Raw genomic sequence first — 24272 nt, forward strand, 5'->3', positions numbered from 1 at the left:
TTGACAGAGAGAGATCACAAGTAGGCAGAGAGGCAGGCAGAGAGAGAGAGGAGGAAGCAGGCTCCCAGCTGAGCAGAGAGCCCGATGTGGGACTCGATCCCAGGACCCTGAGATCATGACCTGAGCCGAAGGCAGCGGCTTAACCCACTGAGCCACCCAGGCGCCCCTTCTTTTCACTTTATTAAAAGTTCTGGCAACGCATACCCATCAAGAGAGAAAGAGCTATACGTTGAAGGATGAGGGCAGGGCTACCAAATGACCAATATAATCAGGATTTTTCATATTTTACTATGTCAGGTAAAGCTACTGCTTCAAAACCAGATGGATAAACTCAGACATTCATTCATACAGACAGATGTTTATTGAAAGAATATTTATCACATCCCCACCACGTGCCAGGAACTGTCGCAGCCACCGAGGCATCGTCATTTACATGAACACACATGAACAATAAAGCCCATCTCACAGACCTGGTTAAGTGAGCCCACCTGCCAGAGACAGAGCCTTTTTCTCTAGCATCTGTCTTATTTTCAACTGGCATGCCCAAACTTGAATATTCTAAATGACTGGGGGAATACGGTGCTTGCTTGAGTTTAAAAACAAGGCAAAGAAACAATATACTTGGTTTTTACATTTTTGCTCTTTATACCATGTACACTGAAAGTCTTTAAGTTATCTGAATCTCAGGATGCCTCAAGTCCTGCCTTCTGTTGGAAAGTAATATAGTATCCAAAACACCTTTTCCCTGATGAAACTCCCTGTTGTGTGGACTTGGCTGTAGCAAGCACTGCTAGAAAAAGCTGGGCTGGTTCAGCGGCCACTGTCCGCTACTTGTCTTGATGGGCACTTCGTGTTACTCAGCCGTCCCAGTCTTCATCATTAGTTCCCTATCACATTCTTCACAATGGCAAACTCTAAGAATCCCTACAAAATCCTCCCCCCTAATCTATTCCTAGTGCTGCCAGACTTCATCTCAGTAGATTACCTCATACCCTACATACAGAGAATCCCAGGGAGCTCTCCTCTACCCTACTTGCCTGTTCCTGCCTCCTGTCATAAGAAAACTTGCCACCTAAGGTCAACGGGAGTCTGCTTCACCCTCTCCCCCTTCCCCTGCTCGTGCTCACTCTGTCTCTCTCTCAAATCAATAAATAAAACCTTAAAAAAAAAATAAGAGAAAACTTGCCACCTTTATTGATCTTATCCCAGCCTTTTAAACAACTACTGCCTCCTTCCTTTCTATCTTCAATCTCTTCCATTCACCTATTCCCTTGTGCTCAGCCAATAAAATGTTGACAATCTTCCAGACCTAAAAATCCTAACCAAAACCAACACGTAAAAAATTCCCAAATCCTTCCCTCTGCTCTTCGGAAGTTACAGACCGAGCTCTGACTCTTCATGATTACATCCTTGAAATGAATGGTCCCTACCTACAGTCTGGCTGCCGTCTACTCATCTCATAATTTTTTTAATAATCCCCCAGGCAATAAAAGCAAAATTAAACCAGTGGGATTACATCAAACCAAAAAGCTCCCACACAGGAAAGGTAACCTAGAGAAGAGGAGAAAATATTCGCAAATCATGTATCTGATAAGAGGTTAATATCCAAAATACATAAAATCATACAGCCGAATAGCAAAAAGAAAAAAATCTGATTTTATGGCCAAAAATTTTTCCAGAGAAGACATACAGATGGCCAACAGGTACGTGAAAAGCAGCTCAACATCCCTGATCATCAAGGAAATGCAAATCAAAACCACAAAGAGATACCACCTTACACCTGTCAGAATAGCTAGAGTCAAAAAGACAAGAAATAACCAATTCTGACAAGAATGTGGAGAAAAAAGAAACCCTCATGTGCCTTTGCTTTGAATGTAAATTAGTGCTGCTACTATGGAAAATAGTAGGGAGGGTCCTAAAAAAATGAAAAATAATTGCATACGATCCCACAACCCCATTTCTGTGTATCTATCCAAAGAAACTGAAACTATTAACTCAAACCCATATTCACTGCAACATTATTTGCAATGGCCAAGACAGGGAAACTACCTAAGTGTCCGTTAACAGGTCAATGGCTAAAGAAAGCATGGTGTATCTATACCTTGAGGGTATCATGCTAAGTGAAATAAGTCAGACAGAGAAAGACAAATATCATATGATCTCACTTATACATGGGATAAGTGAAAAACAAACAAAACAAAACAAAAACCAAGCTCGAAGATATAGAGAACAGACTGGTGTTTGCCACAGGCAAGGAGTTGAGGGATGGGCTTTCGAAATGGGTCAAAAGGTACAAACTTCCAGTTACAAAATAAGTAAGTCATGGAAATGCAATGGCCAGCATGATGACTATAGTTAATAATACTGTACTGCATACTGGAAAGTTGCTAAAAGATGATCATTTCACAATACATACAAATACTGAACTATCATGTTGTATACCTCAAACTAATATAATGTTGTAGTCAATTATACCTCAGTAAAAAATTAAAAAGGCTGAAAACAAAGACAGAAAAATCGCCTTTTATCAGAGTATAAGTGAGATTCCATAGAATATGGGTACAATGCAACTAAACTGAGGGGATTAAAAAAAAAAAACCAAAAACCAAACACCATCCCTGGTGGTCTCATTTATTTCATGAAATAAAAGAATCCTACTGCTGCCAAAGGTGACAGAAGTCCCATGTCCTCCCTTAATTTCCACCACGAGGGCACAGGCCTGGGATCTTTTCAGTGTAAAACAAGAGCTCTTTGAGTTTGCACAGTTTAGAAAATGATTTGCCAAGATGTGTGTGATGTGCCTTGTGCGTGGGCCTCCTGTATTTTAAAGATCCAATAAATAGTGCATATGTAACTATGATTTCTGCCCCTGGCAGGTATCCACTGAGAACCTCTTGTGTATGCCCCTTCTGCTGACCTGATCTTTATGAAGAGCTCAAAACCCTTCACTGGCTCCATAAATATTTTCTCATGACAGACCCCCACCCCAGGAAAAAACCTCCTACCTTACACATTATGCTTAAAAACCATGGAAATAAGAGTGTAAAAAGGGAAGGAAAAATGAAAAGGAAGGAGGAAAGAGGAAAATAGGGAAGAAAAAGAAGAATGGGGGCACCTGGGTGGCTCAGTGGGTTAAGCCTCTGCCTTCAGCTCAGGTTATGATCCCAAGGTCCTGGGATGGAGCCTCACATTGGGCTCTCTTCTCGGCAGGGAGCCTGCTTCCCCTCCCCCGCAACCTGTCCCTATGCCTAATTGTGATCTCTGTCTGTCAAATAAACAAATAAAATCTTTAAAAGAAAAAAAGAAAAGAAAGGAAAAAGGAGAATGGAAAGCAGAAAATAACTTTTATTAAATGCTTGCCCAACTGCGACAACTGGAACATTAGTGGCTGAGGACTCTGACAGGAAAAAGAGAGAAGTTCGCTAATAGCTAATGCAGAATCAACCACTGACATGACCCGAGACTCTCATTTGTACGGGACTGTCACTGTTCAGGAGTTTCCTGAGTTTTTCTTGACTTGCTGGGGACCCCAAGTGTAGTCAAGAAGCGAAAGGAGGTTAGGAAGTACATGCCAGAGATAAATCTCTGTGAAAATATCTTACGAGGGAATAGAAAGAGAAGTGAAACCTCAGTGGCCGCTTGAAATGCCTTAGACCTGTGGAGTGAGGTTAGTCTATAAGCCAAAGTGGAAAACTAGCCCAGAGGACTGATGCCAAGGGCCAAAAGGACTACTACCTGATACTACAGATCTCTAAATGAAATATTTAAAACATCCTTGTCCCTGGAGAGAGTATTTTAGTCCACTGGGAAACTGGAATTCATGGAGGATCCCCTAGTCTTGTCTTCTCTGAAGAGGTCAAAGAGGTTACCAGGCAGACGCTGGGAAGTTAGGGCTCCTCTCTGGGGCTTCATGGAAGTCTCTGGAATTTCCTCCAATGGGAGGCCAGGCATGGCAATCAGGAAGCAACCAACTATAGCCATAAAGACGTTCTGTTTCTTGGCACTGGAATGATCCAAATCTAGGACTGCTTCTCAAGGTACATGGTTGCCTCTGGAAAGATGAGGTTCTAGGCCTTCCTTTGCTTGGGTATGACATTGGCTCCAGGCTCCATGAAGAAAAAGAAACCAGTCACAGACAAACTTCTAGAATAGAAATCACCATTTCAAAGGCTAGCTGAGAGGGTTGATGTATTTACTGTTTCTTGTTCAGTTAAACATGTGGCCCATGGCATGGGGGTTGGGTAGCAAGAGGTAAAAAAAAAAAAGGTTTCAGCCAAGAAACCCATCCCTCATGAGGATGGCAGAGAAAATGACTCTCATTCATTAAATCTTTTTTTTTTTTTTAAACACCAAGAGGTCAGGTGGAGTAAAGACACGTATGTTTGCTCCATTTCCACATGAGAATTCCCTGAAGAGATGCCTTTCTCAAAGAGACTTGTAAAAACACAGCAGCAATCCCTAAGCTGACCAAGGACCTTCACCTGTGAGAAACTCCCAGTTCAGAAGTTATTCACTCTGGTGGGAGCACAGGAAGGAAAAAAGGACCCTTGGCTATAGAAAGAAAAAAAAGAGAGAACTGACCTCTTATCTCAGGGAAATATATGTATTAGGATTTAGAAAAATTTTTGTAATTTTCTACTTCACCTTAGGGCACCTGAGTGGCTCAGCTGGTTAAACATCCGACTCTTGATTTTGACTCAGGTCATGATCTCAGGGTCGTGAGATCAAGCCCCATGTCCTTATGTCAGGCTCCACACTCAGTGGGGACGCTGCTGAAGATTCCCTCTCCTTCTCCCTCTGCTGCCCCAACTCCACCCCACCGTACTTGCTCACTCTCTCTCTCTAAAATAAATCAATTAGTCCTTTAAAAAAAGGAATTTTTGATTTCATCTTAATAGTGAAGATTACTAGAGCCTTTCACATAGTCAGAAAGGACCTCTGACCTTGGTGGCTGCCACACTACTACCGACTTATAGAAGTATGGATACCAATGATGCCATGCAGTATCCAACCAGCCCCAAACTGTTTCCTGCAGGATATGGAGTTTTACCAACAGACTGCTGGTGTTTTAGAACAGACTTGCAGGGACAAAAGATCTACCTCATTCAGTAGAAAGGGGAGACAAGTTCCCATCCATCCTGGGTCTCTTAAGCCAGGAGAAACGAAGTATGGGTTATAACTCCATGCCCAGAAGCTGAAGAAGGTATACAACAGTCATACTAACAAGACAAGCTTGGGAACGGGGAACGGGGAAAACCTAAAAATACAGATGGGGTAAACAAACATGACAGGGGCTGGGTGCCTGCGGAGACAGAGGCCTGGCAATGCCTTGATCTTCCAGAAACTGGGAAAGGCCCAGAGGAGAAAAGGAAGACATCCTTCAGCTCAAAAACCTCCATCTCTGAAGGAATCACTAGATAGTATCACAACGACTTGCCAGAAAATTCAGCTGCAAGCTCTCAGAATAAACAGTCAGTCCAAAGCACTGGAGAGCTGTGAGTGTCAAAACTATGCAGCCAAACCAGGCTTATGTGGAAACTAAAGGATATGCAAAGATGGTGTAATTAAACCAGGCGTCAAGGAAAAACACACTACGCATCAACGTGTTCTGTCTTAGATCCTTAGGAGGAACGGGTGGGACATTTTATAGGTCACGGAATCTGGCAGAAAGGCAGCAGCTGAAGCCCCCTAGCTAAAGATGCTGCTGTCGTATTGGTTTTCCTTTACCTAACACTTTGATCCAGTGACTCATGAAATGAATGGAAGGGAGAGCACCGTGTACTACAGAACCACCGCCATCCACATTAAGGCACTCTGCTGGACTGGAAAAAGAGGAACTAAAATTCAGCTGTTTACAGGTTTCTTTTGGTGATTTATAGGAGATTCCACAATAAGTACAGCTAGATTTCTGAGGCCAATTTATATGGAGGCTTAACTATAGGTGGTGTGATGGGTTGAAATGTGTCTCCCCCAAAACTCCTATGTTGAAGCCCTAACCCCCAGAACCACAGGATGCAACCTCATTCAGAGATAAGGTCTTTAAAGAAATAATCAAGTCAAAATGGGATCATTAGATCGGGTCCTATTCCCGAGGTCTAGTAACCCAATTTTAAAAAAAAGAGATATTTGAACACAGAGACATGCAGGGACAGAAGATGATATGAAAACATAAGAGGACGGCTGTCTACCAGCCAAGGAGAGAAGCTTGGAACAGTGCCTTCCCTCACAGCCCTCAGGAGCCTCCAAGTTTGCCAATGCTTTGATTTTGGATTTTCAGCCTCCGGAACTGTGAGAGAATAGATTTCTGTTGTTCAAGCCACCTCGTTTATTGTACCGTGTTTGGCAGCCCTAGCAAACAATTATGGGGGGCTGAGGCCTAACAAGAGGAGCTGGGTGGTATGAGCAGCAGGTTGGCCAACTGCCAGGGATGAGATGACCCATGATCACAAAGGCACAGGGCACCCTATGAGGTGGAGTTTAGAGCATGACCGGCCTGGAAAATCCAGCTGCAGCTCTACCTTGAAGAACGAGTCTTCTGAGCAACAATGGGCTGGCCATGTTCTAGTCTTTTCAGTGACAACAGTCATCAACTGCCTTTATGACCCAGTAATGAACGTGATAAGCTAATTCGATTAGATACAGCATATTTGCAATTTCAATACCATAACAAATATTTACAGAGCAATTATTTGCTCCCAGATTCAAATTTTATTCCTACCGAGAGCCCTGGCAATGATCGCTCTCGGAGAGGGCCCATCAATGTTCGAAAATGACAAGGTACTGAATATAAGTGGTTGTCTTTCATGCTTTCCTTTACAGTCCTCCCTCGCCCCAGTAATACTTAGGTACTTCCATAATTCTGTAAAACAGCAAGATAAAAAATTCAACACCGAGTTTGAAGAAAAGAAACAAACTGCCCTCAAATCAAAGGCAAAATTATCATAATGATATTTATTCCATGTTTGCTCAGAGAGAGATTGATGCTAGGATCCTGGCAGAGGACATGTGGATATCTAACATGTACATCAAAGTGATCTAGGTTTGATGAATCGTTCTGTGCCAACGATGAACTGCTTAATAAAATGTTCAGTTTAAATGTTTATGAGATGACTCACGCCTAGCAAGAATGAGGTCCCCTCCCATTTCTTCTCCTGCCAGGTCTCAAATACTTCAAGTCATTTTCACAAGAGCAAACATGCCATATGGAAGAATGTTGTGCTTCTCCGGCTAGCAGACAAAGACATTCTAGATTGTAAATCACTCCTGATCTTCAACTATGAGACACAGCTATGAACAAGCACAGAGACAGCCACACCAGCTTGGGAAGACGCATACATGTTATCCTAGTCATGCAAAGAATAATTTCTATAGCTTTCCTGGTAAAAGCGTCCTCATATTTGCAATCATTACTATATCATAATGCTTTTAGGGATTTCCAGAAGATGTCCAGGACTCGGCTTCTAAATAGGACATACAGACCTATTTTAATTTGGAGGCAAACCAACTGACATCTTGAGTCAGGGTCACTGTTCTGACTGTGCAGGTTGTGATCTGCACAGGGTGCCCTGCCCTAGCAAGTGGAGGTTGAAATCTGGTCTGTTCCGGCCCAGAGGCTGTATCTGCCTGCGGGGCCACCATTTTCTAATTACACAAAAGCTCTCTCAGGACTAGGACCATATTCACCTTCTTCTCTGTGGTTACCCTAGGGATATAGGTCCACAGTCACCTCAGCAAAGGGCAATGATTTTAAACATGTTTAGTTCAGAATGTGAAACAGTCAGTAGGGCTGGAGTTTACAGAACAAGGAGGGTGTGACTCAAAATGAGGCTAGAGATGGTGACGGAGGCCATTTTGACAATTTAAAGATTATCCTAAATACAGAGGAAGGTCACTGAAGGGTCTCAGCCATAGGGGTGACCTGATGCGATCTGTGTTTCTAGAAAGTTCTCTCTGGCTCCCATGTAGACAATGAATCAGAATGGAGCGAGAGAGAATGTGAAAGGTACAGGTGAGAGTTGGTTGACAAAGTGGTCCCAATGGGGTGTACACACTAGGAGATGGAATCATCAGGACTTTGTGAATGACTGGACGCAGGGCTAAAAGTGAAAGAGAGAGAAGGAATGATGTCCAGGATGATTTCCAGCCTGGGCCATGAAAAACTGGGCAGACGATGAAGCTATTAGCAAAGAGCACTGGACGAGAAGCAAGTCTGAGGGATCGAGCTTATGAGTTCACTCTCAAGAGTCGAGACTTCCATAAGACAGTGGGCTACTATGTCTTCTAGTAAACACTGGTACTAAAGTATGTTATATCATACTTACTTTTTTTTTTTTAAATAAAATCTGAGAAACACAATTTTAATCAGAGTTTAGAAGCACTCTGGCCATACTCAAATATGACTATACTTCTCAAATTATTCCCCATGACTGCATTCTTGTAGAGTATTTCTGGTTGTACCAGCTGCTCTGAGAGTAAATAAATCTCAAAAGAAACAGAAGAAAAGATAGCCTACCTGGTAGGAGTTCTAGGTCACAAAACACTGTGACTACCATCCTGTCCTCCATCTTGCCCCCACAATGTGTTCCAATCCTCACTGATGAGATGTTGATAGATTAAGTTACCAAATTCATTAAGCACAGTTGAGTTTCAGAGCATTGTCCCCAGAGGAAGCAGCATGAGCAGAACTTGGGAAGCTGTGAGAAATTAAAACATTCGGGCCCTACCCCAGACCTACTGATTCAGAAATTGTGAGGGTGGGACCCAGCACTCAGGGCTTTAACAAGTCCTCTGGGCTTTAACAAGTCCTTTAACAAGTCCTCTGATTCTAATGCACACCAAAGTTTAGGAACCATGGACAACTATCAATCACATTTCCTTCACGACTACTTCCTAATGCCCATAATCCATTTTTTCCTGTTAAAATTTCCTCCCAACTCCAAAACTGCAGTCTCTGTCTAGGTAAAGCTCCTTCCCCAGGTGACATCATTCCTCATTTGACTGCCACGCTATCTCCTTCAAGGTGTCTGGACACCCAGCTTCATCTCCTCCAATCTGAATCCTGCCTCTGTCATTGAGTCAACTGATGGTGGCCCTGCCCTCCTGCTCCGAGTTCCTTCATTCCATACTGGCTGCACCCCCAGAACACTGCCTCGTGCTGGGAGCTACAGCACGTCCCCAGCAGGGACCTGCCTTTCATTTGGAGTCACCAGTCTCTAATATACAGAGAAAACCTACTGAAAGTCTAGCGGCTGGTCTAAATCAGTGTGTCTCAAGGTGGAGTCTACTGCAAGGACAATGCAAGAGTAGAGATACTGAGTTCCGTTTCTAGTCTCTTAAACTAGAAATTTCTGGGCACAGGGCTAGGCATTTTCTTTTCTTTTTTTATTATGTTATGCCAATCACCGTGGAGTACCTCATTAGTTTCCAATGTAGTATTTCAGGATATACTGTGCTACGCATTTTCAACACACACCGAAGTTTGCTCGGTGCGGCTGTAGAGGAACTGCTATCTTGAGAACTACAGACTTAAATTAACAGCTTCTTGAGCACAGGACACTGAACTAAATTGAAACAAAATGAAAAGAGCTTATTTGGTTCCTGACCCATGGTCCACTTCCTAAATGCATTCTGCAGATTTTTAGAATTTTAAAGCAACATCACACTTGGTGCTCTCTGTTTACTATCAGTGTGTCTTCCCCAGCCTACATGTACAGAATTTGCTTTTCAGACCTAATGAATTATATCTTTTATCTCTTTCAGACCAGATATCGGAGCTTTACACAGTCATTTAGAAGATACCCTTTTCACCTATTTCTCTTGGACTTACTCAACTCTAAATTGTGAATGTTTACATTAGCTTCAACAAAATTTAAACACGGAATTTTAGGTGTAAAAAGAAAACACCAATATAGCTGCCAAATAGCAAATGAAATTATTTATAACCACTGACACATTGTCGCACAGCCAAAAATATTTCCTGGCTAGAGTTACGAACATAGAACTTGCTCCCCCCGCAACCCACTGCCCCACAACGTCCTCCTCTCAAGTGGGTACATGAGCTCCACCCCAACCCCCACACACACCCTAAAAACGCCTGCAGGCAGATCCAGAGTCAAAATAGTTACTACAAAGCATGTTATATAAGAGGAGCAGAACTGCGTCCGGAGACAAGCGGTTTTTAATACTACTGCAAGAGAAGTAGCTATGAAACAGAAGGGAAAACAACAAGCTCTTTCCTAGAATTAGCATCCAGGGTCTTTCTCAAAACAATCTGTGCTCATGTTGATCTTGTCAAACACATGCAAATCTGTTTTTTAAAACTGCAGCACTGTCTAATTAAATTTTCACTCTTTCTAAACTTTGTCATGGAAGAACTGGCACATACACACACTCATCTGAAATCTATGAGAATACATGCCTTGGGTGGTTCTGATGTATGCTCTTCACTTTTATTTTTTAAAAAGTTGCCAAATTCTATTTCTGAGATTCATTTTAAGAGAGTAATTTTAATAGATGCTCATGAAAAGAACTTGCATGGTTCATTCTGCCTAGCAGGAAAATGTCTGTTTTTTTAATCAAGGTACAATTTATATACAGAAGAGTCACCCTTTTTAGGCATACAATTGGATGGTTTTTGATGAATGTACACAGTTGTGTGACCACCACCAAAACAGTGAACTGTGTTGCCCATCCAAGTTGCCACATGCGGCTACTGCACCCTTGAAGAGTGGCTCCCCCTAAAATTAGAGGTACTGTAGGTATAAAATACACACCAGACTTCAAAGACTTGGTTTAAAAAAAAAAAAAAGCAAAAGATCTTATTAATTTATAGTGAAATTATACTTTACATATAGTGGGTTAAATATTAACATAGTAAAATTAATTTTACCTGTTTCTTTTTCCTTTTTTGCTGTGCCTCTTAGAAAATTAAGTTACTATAGAAAATTAAAAGTTACTGACTTGTATTTGTGGCTCAAGGTACATTTTTATTAGACCGTGCTTCAGAGATTATTTCCAGCCCCCAAAGAGCTCCCTCCCCTCCCTTTGCAATAGATATCATTTTTCCACTCCCAGCTCCTGGCAACCACTGATCTGATTTCTAATCCTGAAGTCTTTCTTTTGGTTGTCTCTAAAAAATATATCCTCTTTTTGTTTTCTATCTTCTAATTTTCCATAATCATCTTGTGTTATTCTAAAAATAGTCCTTTTTTAACTTTAAAAGATCCGGAAATGCCTTGCCTGATCATTTCTTATAGTTTTCATTAACCAATGTCATTTTCATTAACCAGTTCCAATGCTGACAGGACCACCACCATTGTGGGTAACCAACTGCCTTCCAATGGAGGCACGCACAAGTGGTTCATAATGGAATGGAGACCACCATGCAAACACAACAGCTCTGCTCAAAGATGCCAAGGGAGATCTGAGCCAGAGGTGGGGAACCTACTGTAGCTTAATTTTATTTAGCTTTAAGGAAGTGGAGAGAAAGCTTTGCCTGTGCTAAGAAAAGGTTGGACGGACATGTAAAAACATTTACAGGTAGGAGGGGGAGCGAGGTCAGGAAGCTCTGGCCCATGGGCAATGTCTGCAGTGGGAGCTCTGTGATGACTGATGATAATGGCCAGAGGCAGCAAGACATCCAAGCTGTATCTCTCCCCAGCCCTCACCCTAGGCTCACCTATTCATATTCTGCTTTTCTTCTAATTCCCTTCTAATTAAAATGAAGTTAATCATTGTTTATAATAGGTATTCACATCTTCTGTTTCTATCCACATGTACTCTTTATTCATTCTTCAGTTACAACATACCATCTTTCTGATTTCCCAGAATTTAAGGAAAATAGTGTAGGCTACCTCCTATGCATATTTTCTCCCATCGGGTGAGTTTGGGAGCTGCATGCTAGTCTACCTCTGATCTCTTGGGGTTATCAACCTTGAGCACATCTTCCTAGATTTCTGTACCTCATTTGGACTGTCCCCCGCCCCCTCCCTTTGCAACACCCCAGAGAACCAGAACAAAATCTTTGCATTTTGAGCATTTTATTACAAGTCTTTTAGGGAACTGCAGTAAAATGCCAACTAGGCTCTGAAGTTTCTTGTTTCCTCTGAGATAACTAAAAGCACCTGCAGAGTCTACATTCTCCCCATCCTCCACCCCATAGATTTCTTGTGAAAAACTCTCTCCACCAAGAGAACCATCTGCCAATTCAGATTAATGGCAAAGCAAAAACTAAATGTCCAGATTGGTTGGGATTCATTTTGCCAGGTCTCTGCTTAGCCCTGAAAGGATCCCTTCCACGCATTTCCACCCTGACTGGAAAATGGACTAGAAATGGAAAGCCTCCAGTGCAGTGCCCACATGAAACACAGAAAGGATGAGAACTGTGGTGGTCCCTTAGGACCGTCAGAATCCTGGAGAGGCTCACAGACCAGGCACCAAACTGGGAGACAGAGACACTGCTTGACAACCACAAGGCTCCACCTTTCTCTTGCGGGGATCCAGCCTATGGGAAGGAGATGGTCAGATAATCATACAAACACCAGTATAATCACTAAGTGCACACATGATTCTGATACACAATCAGAGCTGGAAATAAGTTTATGCTTGAATTTCTTTCTAAAGATTTTATTTTAGAGAGAGAGCACACATGAGCAGTGAGGGTAGGCACAGAAGGGGAGAGAGAGGGACAAGCACACTCCTCGCTGAGCAAGTGGCACCAGACTTGGGGCCCAGTCTCCACAATCCTAAGACTATGACCTGAGCCAAAACCAAGACTTGGACGCTTAATCAACTGTGTCACCCAGGCACCCCTACATTTGAAAAAAAATTTTTTTTAAAGATTTTTATTTGACAGAGAGATTATAAGTAGGCTGAGAGGCGGGGCGGGTGGAGGGGGAAGCAGGCTCCCTGCCAAACAAAGAGCCCGATGTTGGGTTCCATCTTGGGACTCCGAGACCATGACCTCAGCCGAAAAGGTGTAGGCTTAACCCACTGAGCCACACAGGTGCCCCCTATGTTTGAAATTTTAAAATAAAAACGTTTTCTCCAGAGAAGCAGTGCCAATGAAACAGGAAGTAGTTTCAATTTCCTTAACTGTGAAATAAAAATAAACCATTTACCTTGCATTCCACATATATAATCTCTAATCATTACCAAAACTCTACAAGAAAAGCATTATTATCTCTAAGAGCCAAGTTAAAAATGGATTTGCTGTTGCTAGAAGTGACCTGGAATTGGACAGGCACTCAATTGGTAGGCACCTAGTTAAATTGATAAAAACGGAAGAGTAGAGGGAGTATTTTAACAGAGAGCTAGGAGAAGACTGTGGATTCCCCACATTTGGTGTTGTGTAAGGCACTACCAGTCTTGGCCTAAAATAGGTATAAGACCCGACATTAGGAGATAAAACAAGACAGGCTATATGCATGTCTGGTAACTGCATAAATAATGCTCATTTAGTTCTCACTTAAATAAAGAAGCAACTGTCTCCATCATGCAAAAGTCTGGCCACGGGCCCCTGGGGAATTAAAGCCAGCCCCAAATGATGTTAATATCAGCAATGTGTATGAGAAGGGCTGTTGGAAGGACTGAATGACAGAACAAACACAGGCTGTTACGGTGCCTGCTATTTTTAAAAATACTTCAACCTAGGCACTTGTGACACAAAAGGGATTATTATTTTTAACCTATACTCTGGGGCAGTTAGCATTTGAATGACTAATCAAAAGCTCATGTAGGGGTGCCTGGGTTGCTCAGTCGGTTAAGCATCCAACTCTTGATTTTGGTTGGCTCAGGTCATGATCTCAGTCTGGAGATCGAGCCCCGTGTTGGGCTCTGCACTGGGCGTGGAGCTTGTTTAGGAATCTCTCTCCTTCTGCTCCTCCCCCAACATCTCCACCTCTCTACCTTTCTTTAAAAAAAAAAAAAGAAAGAAAGAAAGAAAGAAAAAAAAAGCTCATGTAAACAGAAAATAAAGCCAATTATCTGCTGAACACCAGAGGGTTGCTGCTTAGTATAATGGTGGCCACAAATGAGTTTTCATCAATGAAATGGTGTTCACTGTGGCCTGTAAGTATCGTACAGATATATTCTGTTTATGCTGAAGTGGGCATAAGAACCTATCCAACCCAGCTGTCCAAACCTTTCAAAATGGTGCCCTTGCTGAAGACTGCCACCAGTCGTCTTTCTAGATGCTCTGGAAAAAAATATTCTCACCTGATCCTGACAGAAAAGTCTAATCCTGATTCTAGGCTATGGTCCCATCTGCCTCTAATGAAACGTTTTGTTCAGAGTGCTACTCAAATACACAAAAGGACACAGCGTTAAAGATCTTCCAGGGCAACAGAACTCTGCTGCAATGCCGGAAATGTTTGTCTGCCCTGTGATAAGCTAGCCACTAGGTACAGGCAGTCACAGAGCACTGGAAATTTGGCTGGTGTGACCAAAGAACCAAATTATTAATTTAATTTGAATTTGAATGGCCACCTGTGCCTGGTAGCTACTCTGTCGGATGGCATAGTTATGGAGCTTATGAAGGAGGGCTAGGCGCAGATTTTGTGCCTGCTTGCTATTAAATGCTTGCACATGGGAGACCTACAGCTCTCATCTACTGCGATTGTCCACTAGCTGTATCAGCCTACAGTGTACGACCGGCTGAGGCTAGTTCTCAGCAGCCCACCTCCAGATGACCTCTGGACTCTAAAGGCAGATCTGGGTAATCTGAACTGCACCAGAAGTTAAGATTGGGATAAAAATACACAACTTGGGCAGCTGTCATGGAAATTAAATGAACAAGCCTGTGAAAGCCCCTAGTAGATAGCATAGGTAAAGGCTTCATAACATTTAACTTTGCATTACACCAAAACACCATTCTTCTTTAATGAGGTCCATGAGCTTCGATAAGGTCTTGTCTGTTTGGGAATAAACCTATAACTAGAGCGTAGGAAACTGTACAGTGTCCACTCCCCATCCCCCCAAAATAGACACTAAATATTTCAGCTAAGAATTTGATTTGGAAGAAGGATGCCCTTGTCACAATAATTCTTATAAAACAAAACAAGCTATAGGAATAAGGGGACTTACCATTTTCTAAAAAACATCTCTTACATCTACTTACACTGGGCCCCCACCCAACACATGTTTGTGTGTGTGTGTGTGTGTGTGTGTGTGTCTGTGTCGGTGTTAAAATACACACATCATAAAATTTACCATCTTAACCATGTTTTAGTGTACAGTTCAGTAGTATTGAAATTAAACTCATACTTACAATGGTTTCTGTCTCCAAAAATTAAGCAACATATTAACATGTAAAGTTGATAATAAAAGATGTCTAAGGTAAATAAACATCAAATTGAAGAGAGTGACCACAGGAGAAGTGGGGTAGGAGAGAAAAGGAGGAATACAAAGGGTTTTAAGTTTTATCTAGAATGTTTTGTTTCTTTTTAAAAAATTAGGGGTGCCTGGGTGGCTCAGTCTATTAAACATCTGCCTTCAGCTCAGGTCATGATACCAGAGTCTTGGGATTGAGCCCCGCATTGGGCTCCCTGCTCAGCAGGGAGCCTGCTTCTCCCTCTCTGTCTCTCCCCCAGCTTGTACTCTCTCTCTCTCTCGAATATATAAAATTATAAAATAAATTAAAAAATTAAACATGGCAAACCGTTAAGACTTGACCGAAATAAGTTTTAAGTATATAGGTGTTTCTTACATTATTTACTATATTTTTATGTATTCTCTTAAAAATGTTTCTTTTTGACCGTATTTTACACTTAGAGAAAAGTCGCAAACACAGTATCCACACATTCCTCTACCCACTCCCTCTAATATCAACATCTTGAGATCAGGAAATGAACTTGGATATAATACTATTGTAAAACTATTAATTAAAATAAGGAACATGTTGAAATCACTCTACTTTTTCCATTACTGTTCTTTACCTATTCTTGGATCCTACCCAGAATCCCTCAGTACTTTAAAAAAAAATGTATTTCTTTACTTTGGTGTGGAGAGAGGCAGAGGGAGAGAAAGAGAGAATCTCAAGCAGATTCCCCACTGAGTGCAGAGCCCATGGGTCTCCAGGTGGCTGGACCTCACAACCTAAGATCAGGACCTGAGCTGAAACCAGGAATCAGACCCTTAACCAACTGTACCACCCAGATGCCCCCCCTCAGTACATTTATAGTTGTTATTTCTCCTCCGTGTTCTGTAGTCTTTGACAGTTTTGCAGCCAGCCTTTCCTTGTCTTTTATGACCTTGACACTTGTCAGTTATTTCGTTGAATGGTTCACAACAGGGGTTTGGCTGACACTGTCTCATTCTCAGGCTGTGATTATGGATTATGGGCAGGACTACCACAGAAATGATGCTGAGTACCTAGTGCATCATATGACAATGTTTGTGATAATTTTTGTATTGTTAAAATAGTTCATAATTTCAAAAGATAAAAAACAAGCAGCTATATTAGACTGGGTTCTCCAGAAAAACAGAACCAATAGTAAATATATGTATATGTGTATGTGTACACACACATAACACACACAGACACACGTTTATTATCAGGAATTGGTTTATGCATTTATGGAGACTGAAAAGCCCAAGATCTGCCACCTGAAAGCTGGGGAGCCAGTGGCATAGTTTCAGTCCCAGGCCAGAGGCCTGAGAACACCAGGGGAACTGAGAGAATCAATTCCAGTCTGAGTCCAAGGGCAAGGGAAGACCAATGTCCTCACTCAAAGACAGTCACAACAAATTCTTCCTTACTCAGTTTTTTGTTCTAGTCAGGACTTCAAAAGAGTAGGGTGAAGACTACCCACACTGGGGAAAGCTACTTGCCTTCCCCAGTCTACCCATTCAGATGTTAGTCTCATCTAGAAACACCTCCACAAACAGGCCCAGAAAAATATTTAGTCAAATATCTGGGTACCCTGTCGTTCAGTGAAGACAATATAAAAAATTAACCCTAACAGTAGTTTAACTTCCAAATTAAAACTTCCTGCATATTTAGGTTCCAAATCCCATCAAGCCAAGTGGATTTTAGGAAGTGTTCCAATTTTTAAAGTTATCATTATCACTAGCTTCAGGCCTAAAACATTGTAAATTCATGACATGCTATCATTTAAAAAATTTTTCGGAGCACCTGGGTGGCTCAGTCACTTAAGCATCTGCCTTCGGCTCAGGTGGTGATCCCACGGTCCTGGGATCGAGCCGTGTTGGGATACCCTGCTCAGTGAGGAGTCTGCTCTTTCTCTCCCCCACCTCCCTCTGGCTCTCAAATAAATAAATAAAAATCTTTTTAAAAAATTAAAAAATTCAAAAAATCTCAGAAGTCTTATGATTTTACTTCAAGAGAAAAGGTGATGATGAGCCAGCTTATATGCAGATTAACTGTGATTCAAGAGAAGCTTGACCATCATTAACACAAGCTAATAAGAACCAAAAATCCCTTATTTCTGATATCTTATTCCAGGTGAAAGCTGAGTCCTCTTTTAAAGATATTTATTTATTTATTTATTTATTTATTTGATAGACAGAGAGAGATCACAAGTAGGCTGAAGGCAGGCAGAGAGAGAGAAGAAAGCAGGCTCCCCGCTGAGCAGAAAGCCCGATGTGGGGCTCGATCCCAGGACCCTGAGATCATGACCTGAGCTGAAGGCAGAGGCTTAAACCACTGAGCCACCCAAGCGCCCCCTGAGTCCTCTTTTAGAATGAACTACACTGCTCAGTATGGCATCCTAAAGAGGTTCTAGGTCATTGCTTCTTCAGAAATAAGATAGTGGAATGAAATCTATATATATCAAACAATGCCCTATTATTCTGGGACAAGAGAGAACGTGAGTTTCAGAGACTTTCACTATTGGAGTTGTATAGTCAAATGAAATATACATGTTTATGCACACACAGCTCACCCTTGAACAACATGGCTTTGAACTTATACATGGATTTCTTCTCCCAATACAATGTAACAGCTCCTAAGGCTATTAGTATTTAAGTTTTGAGGAGTCAGAAGTTATGCTCAGATTTTCACCTGTGGCGGGGGCACTCAGTACCTTAAGCCATGTGTTGTTCAAGTGTCAACTGCACTTGTATATATAAATATGGAGAGAGAGAACAGTATATAAATAAACTTTCAAATCTTTTCTGAGGCTTCCCCCATTTGAAACTTTTTATCTTCAGGATCACTCTAAATGTTGGTGGCTTAGGCTGGGAAATAATTTTTTTCCAACTTAAATGTTTATATTTAGTTCAAAGCGTTCCATTTCCATGGGTAATGGTACCACAGCTTTTCCCTCACCTTCATGGAAAGAAAGCTACTCACAAATGCTTTTCTAGGTTCCCAGTGCTCTGGAAGGCAGTCACAGGGAATTTTATAAAAAGCCAAAGCAGACTGATTTAGGTCTCATTATGTCAAAGAGGAAGGTGGACACCCATTTTAAGTCTTTTGGCCCACTACAAATGTGGACACCACTGTTCTGGGCCATTCCCACGTACCACACACCTTCTGCTGTCTCTTAGAACACACAGCTCCACTCAAAGTGGCTTCTTTCAAAGAAACAGTGGAACATGGGTTTGCTTTTGGGCTGGCTCAACTCTCCTAGGGATCTTCTAGGGAGAATGGAGGCAGTCAGCCCCTGAGAGACAAGAGCATGGAGAGGGTAGGAGTAGGGGCTTTAGACCCAGACTTCCTATGTTCAAATCCAAGTTCTAGGGTTTATGATCTTGGAATGTCAGCAAGTTATATAACTGCTCATGCCTTTGTTCCTTCAACTGTAAAACAAACAAATAACGATACTCAGCCAATTGGTTTGCTGTGAGGATTAGACAGGCACACAGAAAATGCCTGTGTGCCTATGCCACACCCACAGGACCTGGCATGTAGTAAATGCTCAATAAATGCTAGGGAGACTGTAGGTCCTGATTCCACGCCCCAGTGGGATTAATCTAGGTCCCCAGTCACTCATGAGAGTTGTGATCACCTGCAGCTGTTGGGTAGGAGATATGGTTTTTCCCCCCAACTCCATCACCTGAAACAGAATTGCCTAAAAAGTCTTATTTAGCAGAACCTAAAATTTAAACCTGAGCAATAGTCAAAAACCTGAAGCACAGCAGGCTTTAAATGTAATCTCATCAGGGGCACTTGGGTGGCTCAGTGGGTTGAGTGTCTGCCTTAGACCCAGATGGTGATCTCGTGGTCCTGGTATTGAGCCCCCAGAGCCCCTGAGTCAGGTTTCCTGTTTTGCGGGGAGTCTGCTTCTCCCTCTGACCCTTCTCCTGCTCATAAGCATGCACACAAGCTCTCTCTCACTCTCAAATAAAATCTTTTTTAAAAATGTAATCTTGTTAAATGGAAATAAAGAAGAAAAATATTTAGAAAGGATCTTAAGTAATGGATAGATTCCAATGAGCTGAGGTTCTTTTAAGTAGACTTGTATTTTTTGGCTTTTTTCTAGAGTGTGTGTGTTTAAATTCATGCCTCTTTTTGATAAATATAAAAACCTTATGATTTCTCTTAATGCTATTTAAAACTTGACATTTTTACAAAATGGACCAAAAGCAAATCTAAGCAATGTTATTTTAAGAATATACTTGTTCAAACTACACATGGGCTTTATCTCTAAGAAACTGAGTAGGTGCCCTAGTCCCTTCCTGGAAATCACTGAACTGACCAAAAAGCAGAATTGTACAGCCTCACAGTTTACACCAGACTGGAGGTTGCTAGTTTGCAGGATGACTTTGTTATAGAAAAGGTTTTTTGGTTTAGTCTATGCAGCTGAGAGCTCTTGATCCTATATGACCCACATTTATCCTCAGAATTGCACATTTGGAAACAAGAGTTTTGAAACAATTAAAGATTTACTACCTCCACCTATGGTTTACCCACTGAGAACAATACAGCAGTGAAGGCAGAGTGACCAGATTGGATCACTGTGGGGCTATGATCTGACCAATTCCCAAATAATTTCATGATACCTTTAGAAAGGGAAGGGTTCACAACAGTGGTTAAGGGAAGAGCAGTCTGGGAAGTGGGAGGGCTTGGTTCTAGAAGAACCAAGACACCTTATGTTACTGGAGGCACTTAACAGAACTGGACAAAGATTCAGTTAACAGAATTGGTGTAAAATGCAGGCTTACCCTTGCAATAAGACAAAAGCCTAGCTGGGAAACTGGAAGAAGAAAAGGGAGGTCCTCAGCACTTCATTCTTACAAATTTCTCTATATCCATCTTCACTTTCTTCCTTCCAGTATCAGGGTATAACAAGCTGGTCCCTCTAACCATGCCAGGAGTCCCACCCTTATCCTCTTCAAAAGCAGCAGCCAATCTCATATTTTGAAACTCTCCCCCCCCGTACTGATTCCTTGCTCCTTTATTATTTGGGGATTTGGTGCAGAAACTAACCTTGACTCAGTTTCCACCTCTTACTTTCTTATTCAGATATTTCTAAAGTATAGTCTATATTCACTGCTCTCGCTTCCTTTCCTCTCATTCATTTCTCAACCCCACGCAAACCTACCGATTCCATTCTCATAGAAGTCCACCAATAACATCCACGCTGCCAAGTCCATTGTTAAGTTTTGTTTTAATCGTGCCAAGTATTTCAATATATTTTGAATTGCCTGGAAGACTGCCTTATAAATGAATACCACTATCTTGAGTACAGTCTTACCAGATAAAAGTCTAAGCTCCCTAACAGGAGTGGAAACCCTTTCACTATCTCCCTGATCCCAATTCACCTCCTCAAGCTTGATCTCCCCACACAATCAGCTGTTTTTCACCTTGCTCAGGCTGTCCCCTCTGTTGGAAAGGACCTCTCCCCCAACCCTTCTATCACCTTTTTAAGAAAGTGAGAGAAAGAGCACAAGCAGGGGGAGAGGGGAGGGGGAGAGAGAGAATCTTAAGCAGGCTCCACACTCAGCGCAGAGCCCTACACAGGGCTTGATCTCACAACCTGAGCCAAAAATCAAGACAGTCAGATGCTTAACCAAATGAGCCACCCAGATGCTTCCTCCTGAGCCTTTTTACTTCACTAACTTCTACTTCTTCATACATACTCAGATCCGACGTAATCTCCTCCAGGAGGCCTTTCCTGATATCTCCACCCCCGTCTCACCGTGGCTGCCTGAGGAACCTCCTTTCGTTCTCCCACATTATTTTTTAAGTCCTGTTCTTGCACTTACCGTTCTGTCCTATAACAGGCTGTTTACGTCTGTCTCACCAAATAGGCTCTACACTCCCTTAAGGCAGGAGCCATCTTCCATACCCATGTGACAGGAGGGAAGGAACCGCCATTGCATTTGCTCTTCCACCCTCAGGGGGGATCCTCTTCAGACCCAGACAGGATGAGCACAGAATCGGGGGGAGCAAAAGGATAGCTCTTGTGGCTTTCTATCACTTTTTTTTTCTCTTCCCATATTTCTGACTCCAACTTGGGTCCTTGTGTTGCCATAGTAACCAACAGTCCCAGAACAGAGACCTCTGGCAGTTGGACTTCTAGTCACTGTGAGTCAGGATCTGAAGGATTTCTAACATCCCAGTTTATGGCCCAGGAGCTAGCAGCGCCTTTTTCATGTGGGCAGCCGCCAGAGCAGGGCGTGACTGTGTGTGTGTGTCTGTGTGTGTGTGTGTGTGTATTTCTTCCACCCCCACACACCTACTGGGGCATCACAGAAAAAGCTGCACTAAAAAATGCCAACAGATGGTGGGAGGATGGGTATCTAAATGGCTATAACCTTTCTGGAAAGCAATTTGATACCAACTCCAATTTATCTGTGATCTTTGATCCATCAAAGCCACAGATATATATATAGAGAGGGAGACACAAGGATTTATTGATAAGGGGGTTTATTCAAGACTTATTAAAACAGTAACAACCACTTAATGGTCATCAATCAGAAAGTCATTAAAAATGACAAAATAGCCATATACAGGTTTACTGTAGGGTATGCCATAAAAGAGAGTGATCAACAGCTGATGTGACACCCACACATATGCAGGTATGTGTATGTATATGTACAAATACACAGGTACACACATATGTACATATAAAGAAAAAGAAAAAGAAATCCACCAAAATCGTTCCAGGGATGGTTATCCATATCTCTGGACAGTACGATCATAAGCGTATTTAATTTCACCTTCATACTTTTCTGCATTTTTCAAATTTTAAACGATGATCATTTTTTTCTTTTGCAATGCAAGTTGTTTCAACTGCAGCAAGACAGAAGACAAGCAGTAGCAGGTGGAGAGGATTAGCTGAGAGGGTTGTCACACAAAGAAAGGCATTTTTTCAAGGGAGGGGGGTAGCTTTTTTTGTCCTTCCTTAAGGAATACAAAAATTGGATGAACTACCAGAATGGCATAGTAACAAACCGAAAAAGGAATGAATAACATTACTGCTTAAATACTGTGACTTACTTCTTCTCCCCAATCCCACCAAGTTTTTTCTTTCTTTTGAAGATTCCTGAGTTGAGGGAAACCTGAGAATGAGTCCCTGAACTCCATGGCGTACACAACCTGCAGCAGCGACCGATCAGACAGCACAGACTGCAGCTCGCAATCAAACCTGAGTCTCTCCGTGGGTTATTTCCCCTCCGAGGACACCTTCTCCTATGAAAACACCATCTCCTGGGAAGACAAGTCTCCCAAGAGTCTTCCAATCCTTGTCCCTCCTATCCAAGGGACATGGAGGACAGAGAGTACAGGCAGACTCCTGAGGAGACAAGACCAGATTCGGGACGACCCAAAGCAGTTCTGCAAACTCAGCATCACCCTGGCCTGGGATGTTGATGTGGGCTCAAACAATTCAGGCTCCGTAGCTAGTTGGGACCTAACTGGAAGCAATCAGTGGATCAACAAGTACCCTGAAGAGAACAGAAAACTGACTATCAGTAAGCTAGACAGTCTTGTACAAAAGCTTGAGACATTTCTAGAAAATCAGAAAGATGACAAAGATGATGGCTCTGCATTCCCTGGATCTGCCCAGGAGGAAGATTCCCAGTTGTTTGGCAGCTCCCCTCTAGACATAGCTCAGGTCAGTCATCAAGAACATGATACTTGTCAGGACTTCTCCCACGCCTGCCAGCATGAAGGCATCATTCCGTTTCCACAGATTCCACCAAGACTTCAGGAATATGAACTTGCTGAGGTGAGCAGAGAGATGCCTCACAGGCAAAGAGGAGATGGACCTGGTTGGGGGGGGGGAGCAGTTTGAAATGATGCATGGAGCATTATTCCCTGCTTTAAACCAAGGTCAGCCTCCCTCAGCGCCTGACGTGGCAGGAGAGTGAGGGAAAAAGGAAGGAAAGGGGTCAGGGGTGGAGCTGAAGGGAAAATACTGAGGAGCACTGAAGGAGAAGAGAGGATAGGGGAGTTATGATACTGCGCCTGCCCCATGTGTGTTGAAGTATTAAAATTTTGCATTTACAGTTGGATTTTTTTTTTAAAGATTTTTAATTTATTTGACAGACAGAGATCACAAGTAGGCAGAGAGGAGGCAGAGAGAGAGGAGGAAGCAGGCTCCCTGCTGAGCAGAGAGCCTGATGCAAGGCTTGATCCCAGGACCCCGGGATCATAACCTAAGCAGAAGACAGAGGCCTTAACCCACTGAGCCACCCAGGCACCCCTACAATTGGATTATTTTTGATAGAAGGATTTGAATTCTATAAGTGGTAAATATTAGCCAGATTGTTATCCAGGATTTGCATATTTAACTCCTTCATTTTCTTGGCAGATGATAAACCAGTCAACTGCCAACCAAATGACAAGCACTATAGAGACCTCCTCAGTCTCATCAGGTCAGCCGGAGAAGGAGGACACTCATTCCAGGACATGGGCCCTCTCCTGTATGAACTTCAGGTGGGTCTTCCGCTGGCTAAGGCAGCAAGTCCTCTCCTCACTTCTCAGGAGACCACACCGCAAGGAGGCCACTGAGAGGCCTCATAAGTTGGCACGAAAGAAAAGACTCTCTCACAGAAGCAAGAGAATCCAACCTCAAGACTCCCTTGAATTAGGACACCCTCTATCGCCAGATTTTTTAACCATTTGACAGCCCCCATTCTACAATCTCCATGAGTTAATTGTTTTCTAATAAATATAACACATACTCTTATATTAGTCATGTCTTCCTCTTCCAGCCCACCATCTTGACTCGGGCTGAAAGTTTGTATGTTGTCTGGAAGTCTGAAATATATTCTCTGCGAATTTTAAGCAGTATTAGCGTTCCTAATTTGAAGGCATTCTTGGTCTCCTCCTCCTCCTCCCTTCTTACTGTATTTTACTCTAT

The 24272-nt window shown here is 42.4% G+C and overlaps 2 protein-coding genes across 16 annotated transcripts in view; one reads left to right on the forward strand and one right to left on the reverse strand.

The window, feature by feature from the left end:
• Positions 1-24272, reverse strand: part of PPFIBP1 (PPFIA binding protein 1) — a 176647-nt gene that overhangs the window by 69920 nt on the left and 82455 nt on the right. For 8 of the 14 annotated variants that reach the window (XM_032347580.1, XM_032347579.1, XM_032347578.1 and 5 more), the window contains exon 1: positions 21252-21387. The exons of 5 other annotated variants lie outside the window; for them this stretch is intronic. In XM_032347580.1, coding sequence (XP_032203471.1) covers positions 21252-21280 — 29 coding nt within the window. In that variant the 5' untranslated portion in view covers positions 21281-21387. Of the gene's footprint in view, positions 1-21168; positions 21193-21251; positions 21388-24272 lie in introns of those variants that run through there. One more of the 14 variants, XM_032347576.1, reaches the window with a different exon arrangement.
• Positions 21468-24140, forward strand: C6H12orf71 (chromosome 6 C12orf71 homolog). Of its 2 annotated transcripts, none has more exons than XM_032347589.1 (3): positions 21468-21490; positions 22448-23135; positions 23721-24140. In XM_032347589.1, exons 2-3 carry the CDS (start codon positions 22491-22493, stop codon positions 24033-24035), a joined length of 960 nt encoding a protein of 319 aa, XP_032203480.1. In that variant the 5' UTR covers positions 21468-21490; positions 22448-22490; the 3' UTR covers positions 24036-24140. The 2 variants fall into 2 exon arrangements, with proteins under 2 accessions (XP_032203480.1, XP_032203479.1); XM_032347588.1 differs by having other exon boundaries at positions 21483-21984.

This window comes from Mustela erminea, chromosome 6 (assembly GCF_009829155.1).
Source record: "Mustela erminea isolate mMusErm1 chromosome 6, mMusErm1.Pri, whole genome shotgun sequence".
Classification (NCBI taxonomy): Eukaryota; Metazoa; Chordata; class Mammalia; order Carnivora; family Mustelidae; genus Mustela; species Mustela erminea.

Excerpts from the sequence above, each read along its gene's own strand:
- C6H12orf71 (XM_032347589.1), top strand. The coding sequence starts at position 22,491 with ATGGCGTACACAACCTGCAGCAGCGACCGATCAGACAGCACAGACTGC. Across the intron at positions 23,136-23,720 it reads AGGAATATGAACTTGCTGAG|ATGATAAACCAGTCAACTGC; the intron begins GTGAGCAGAGAG and ends TTTTCTTGGCAG.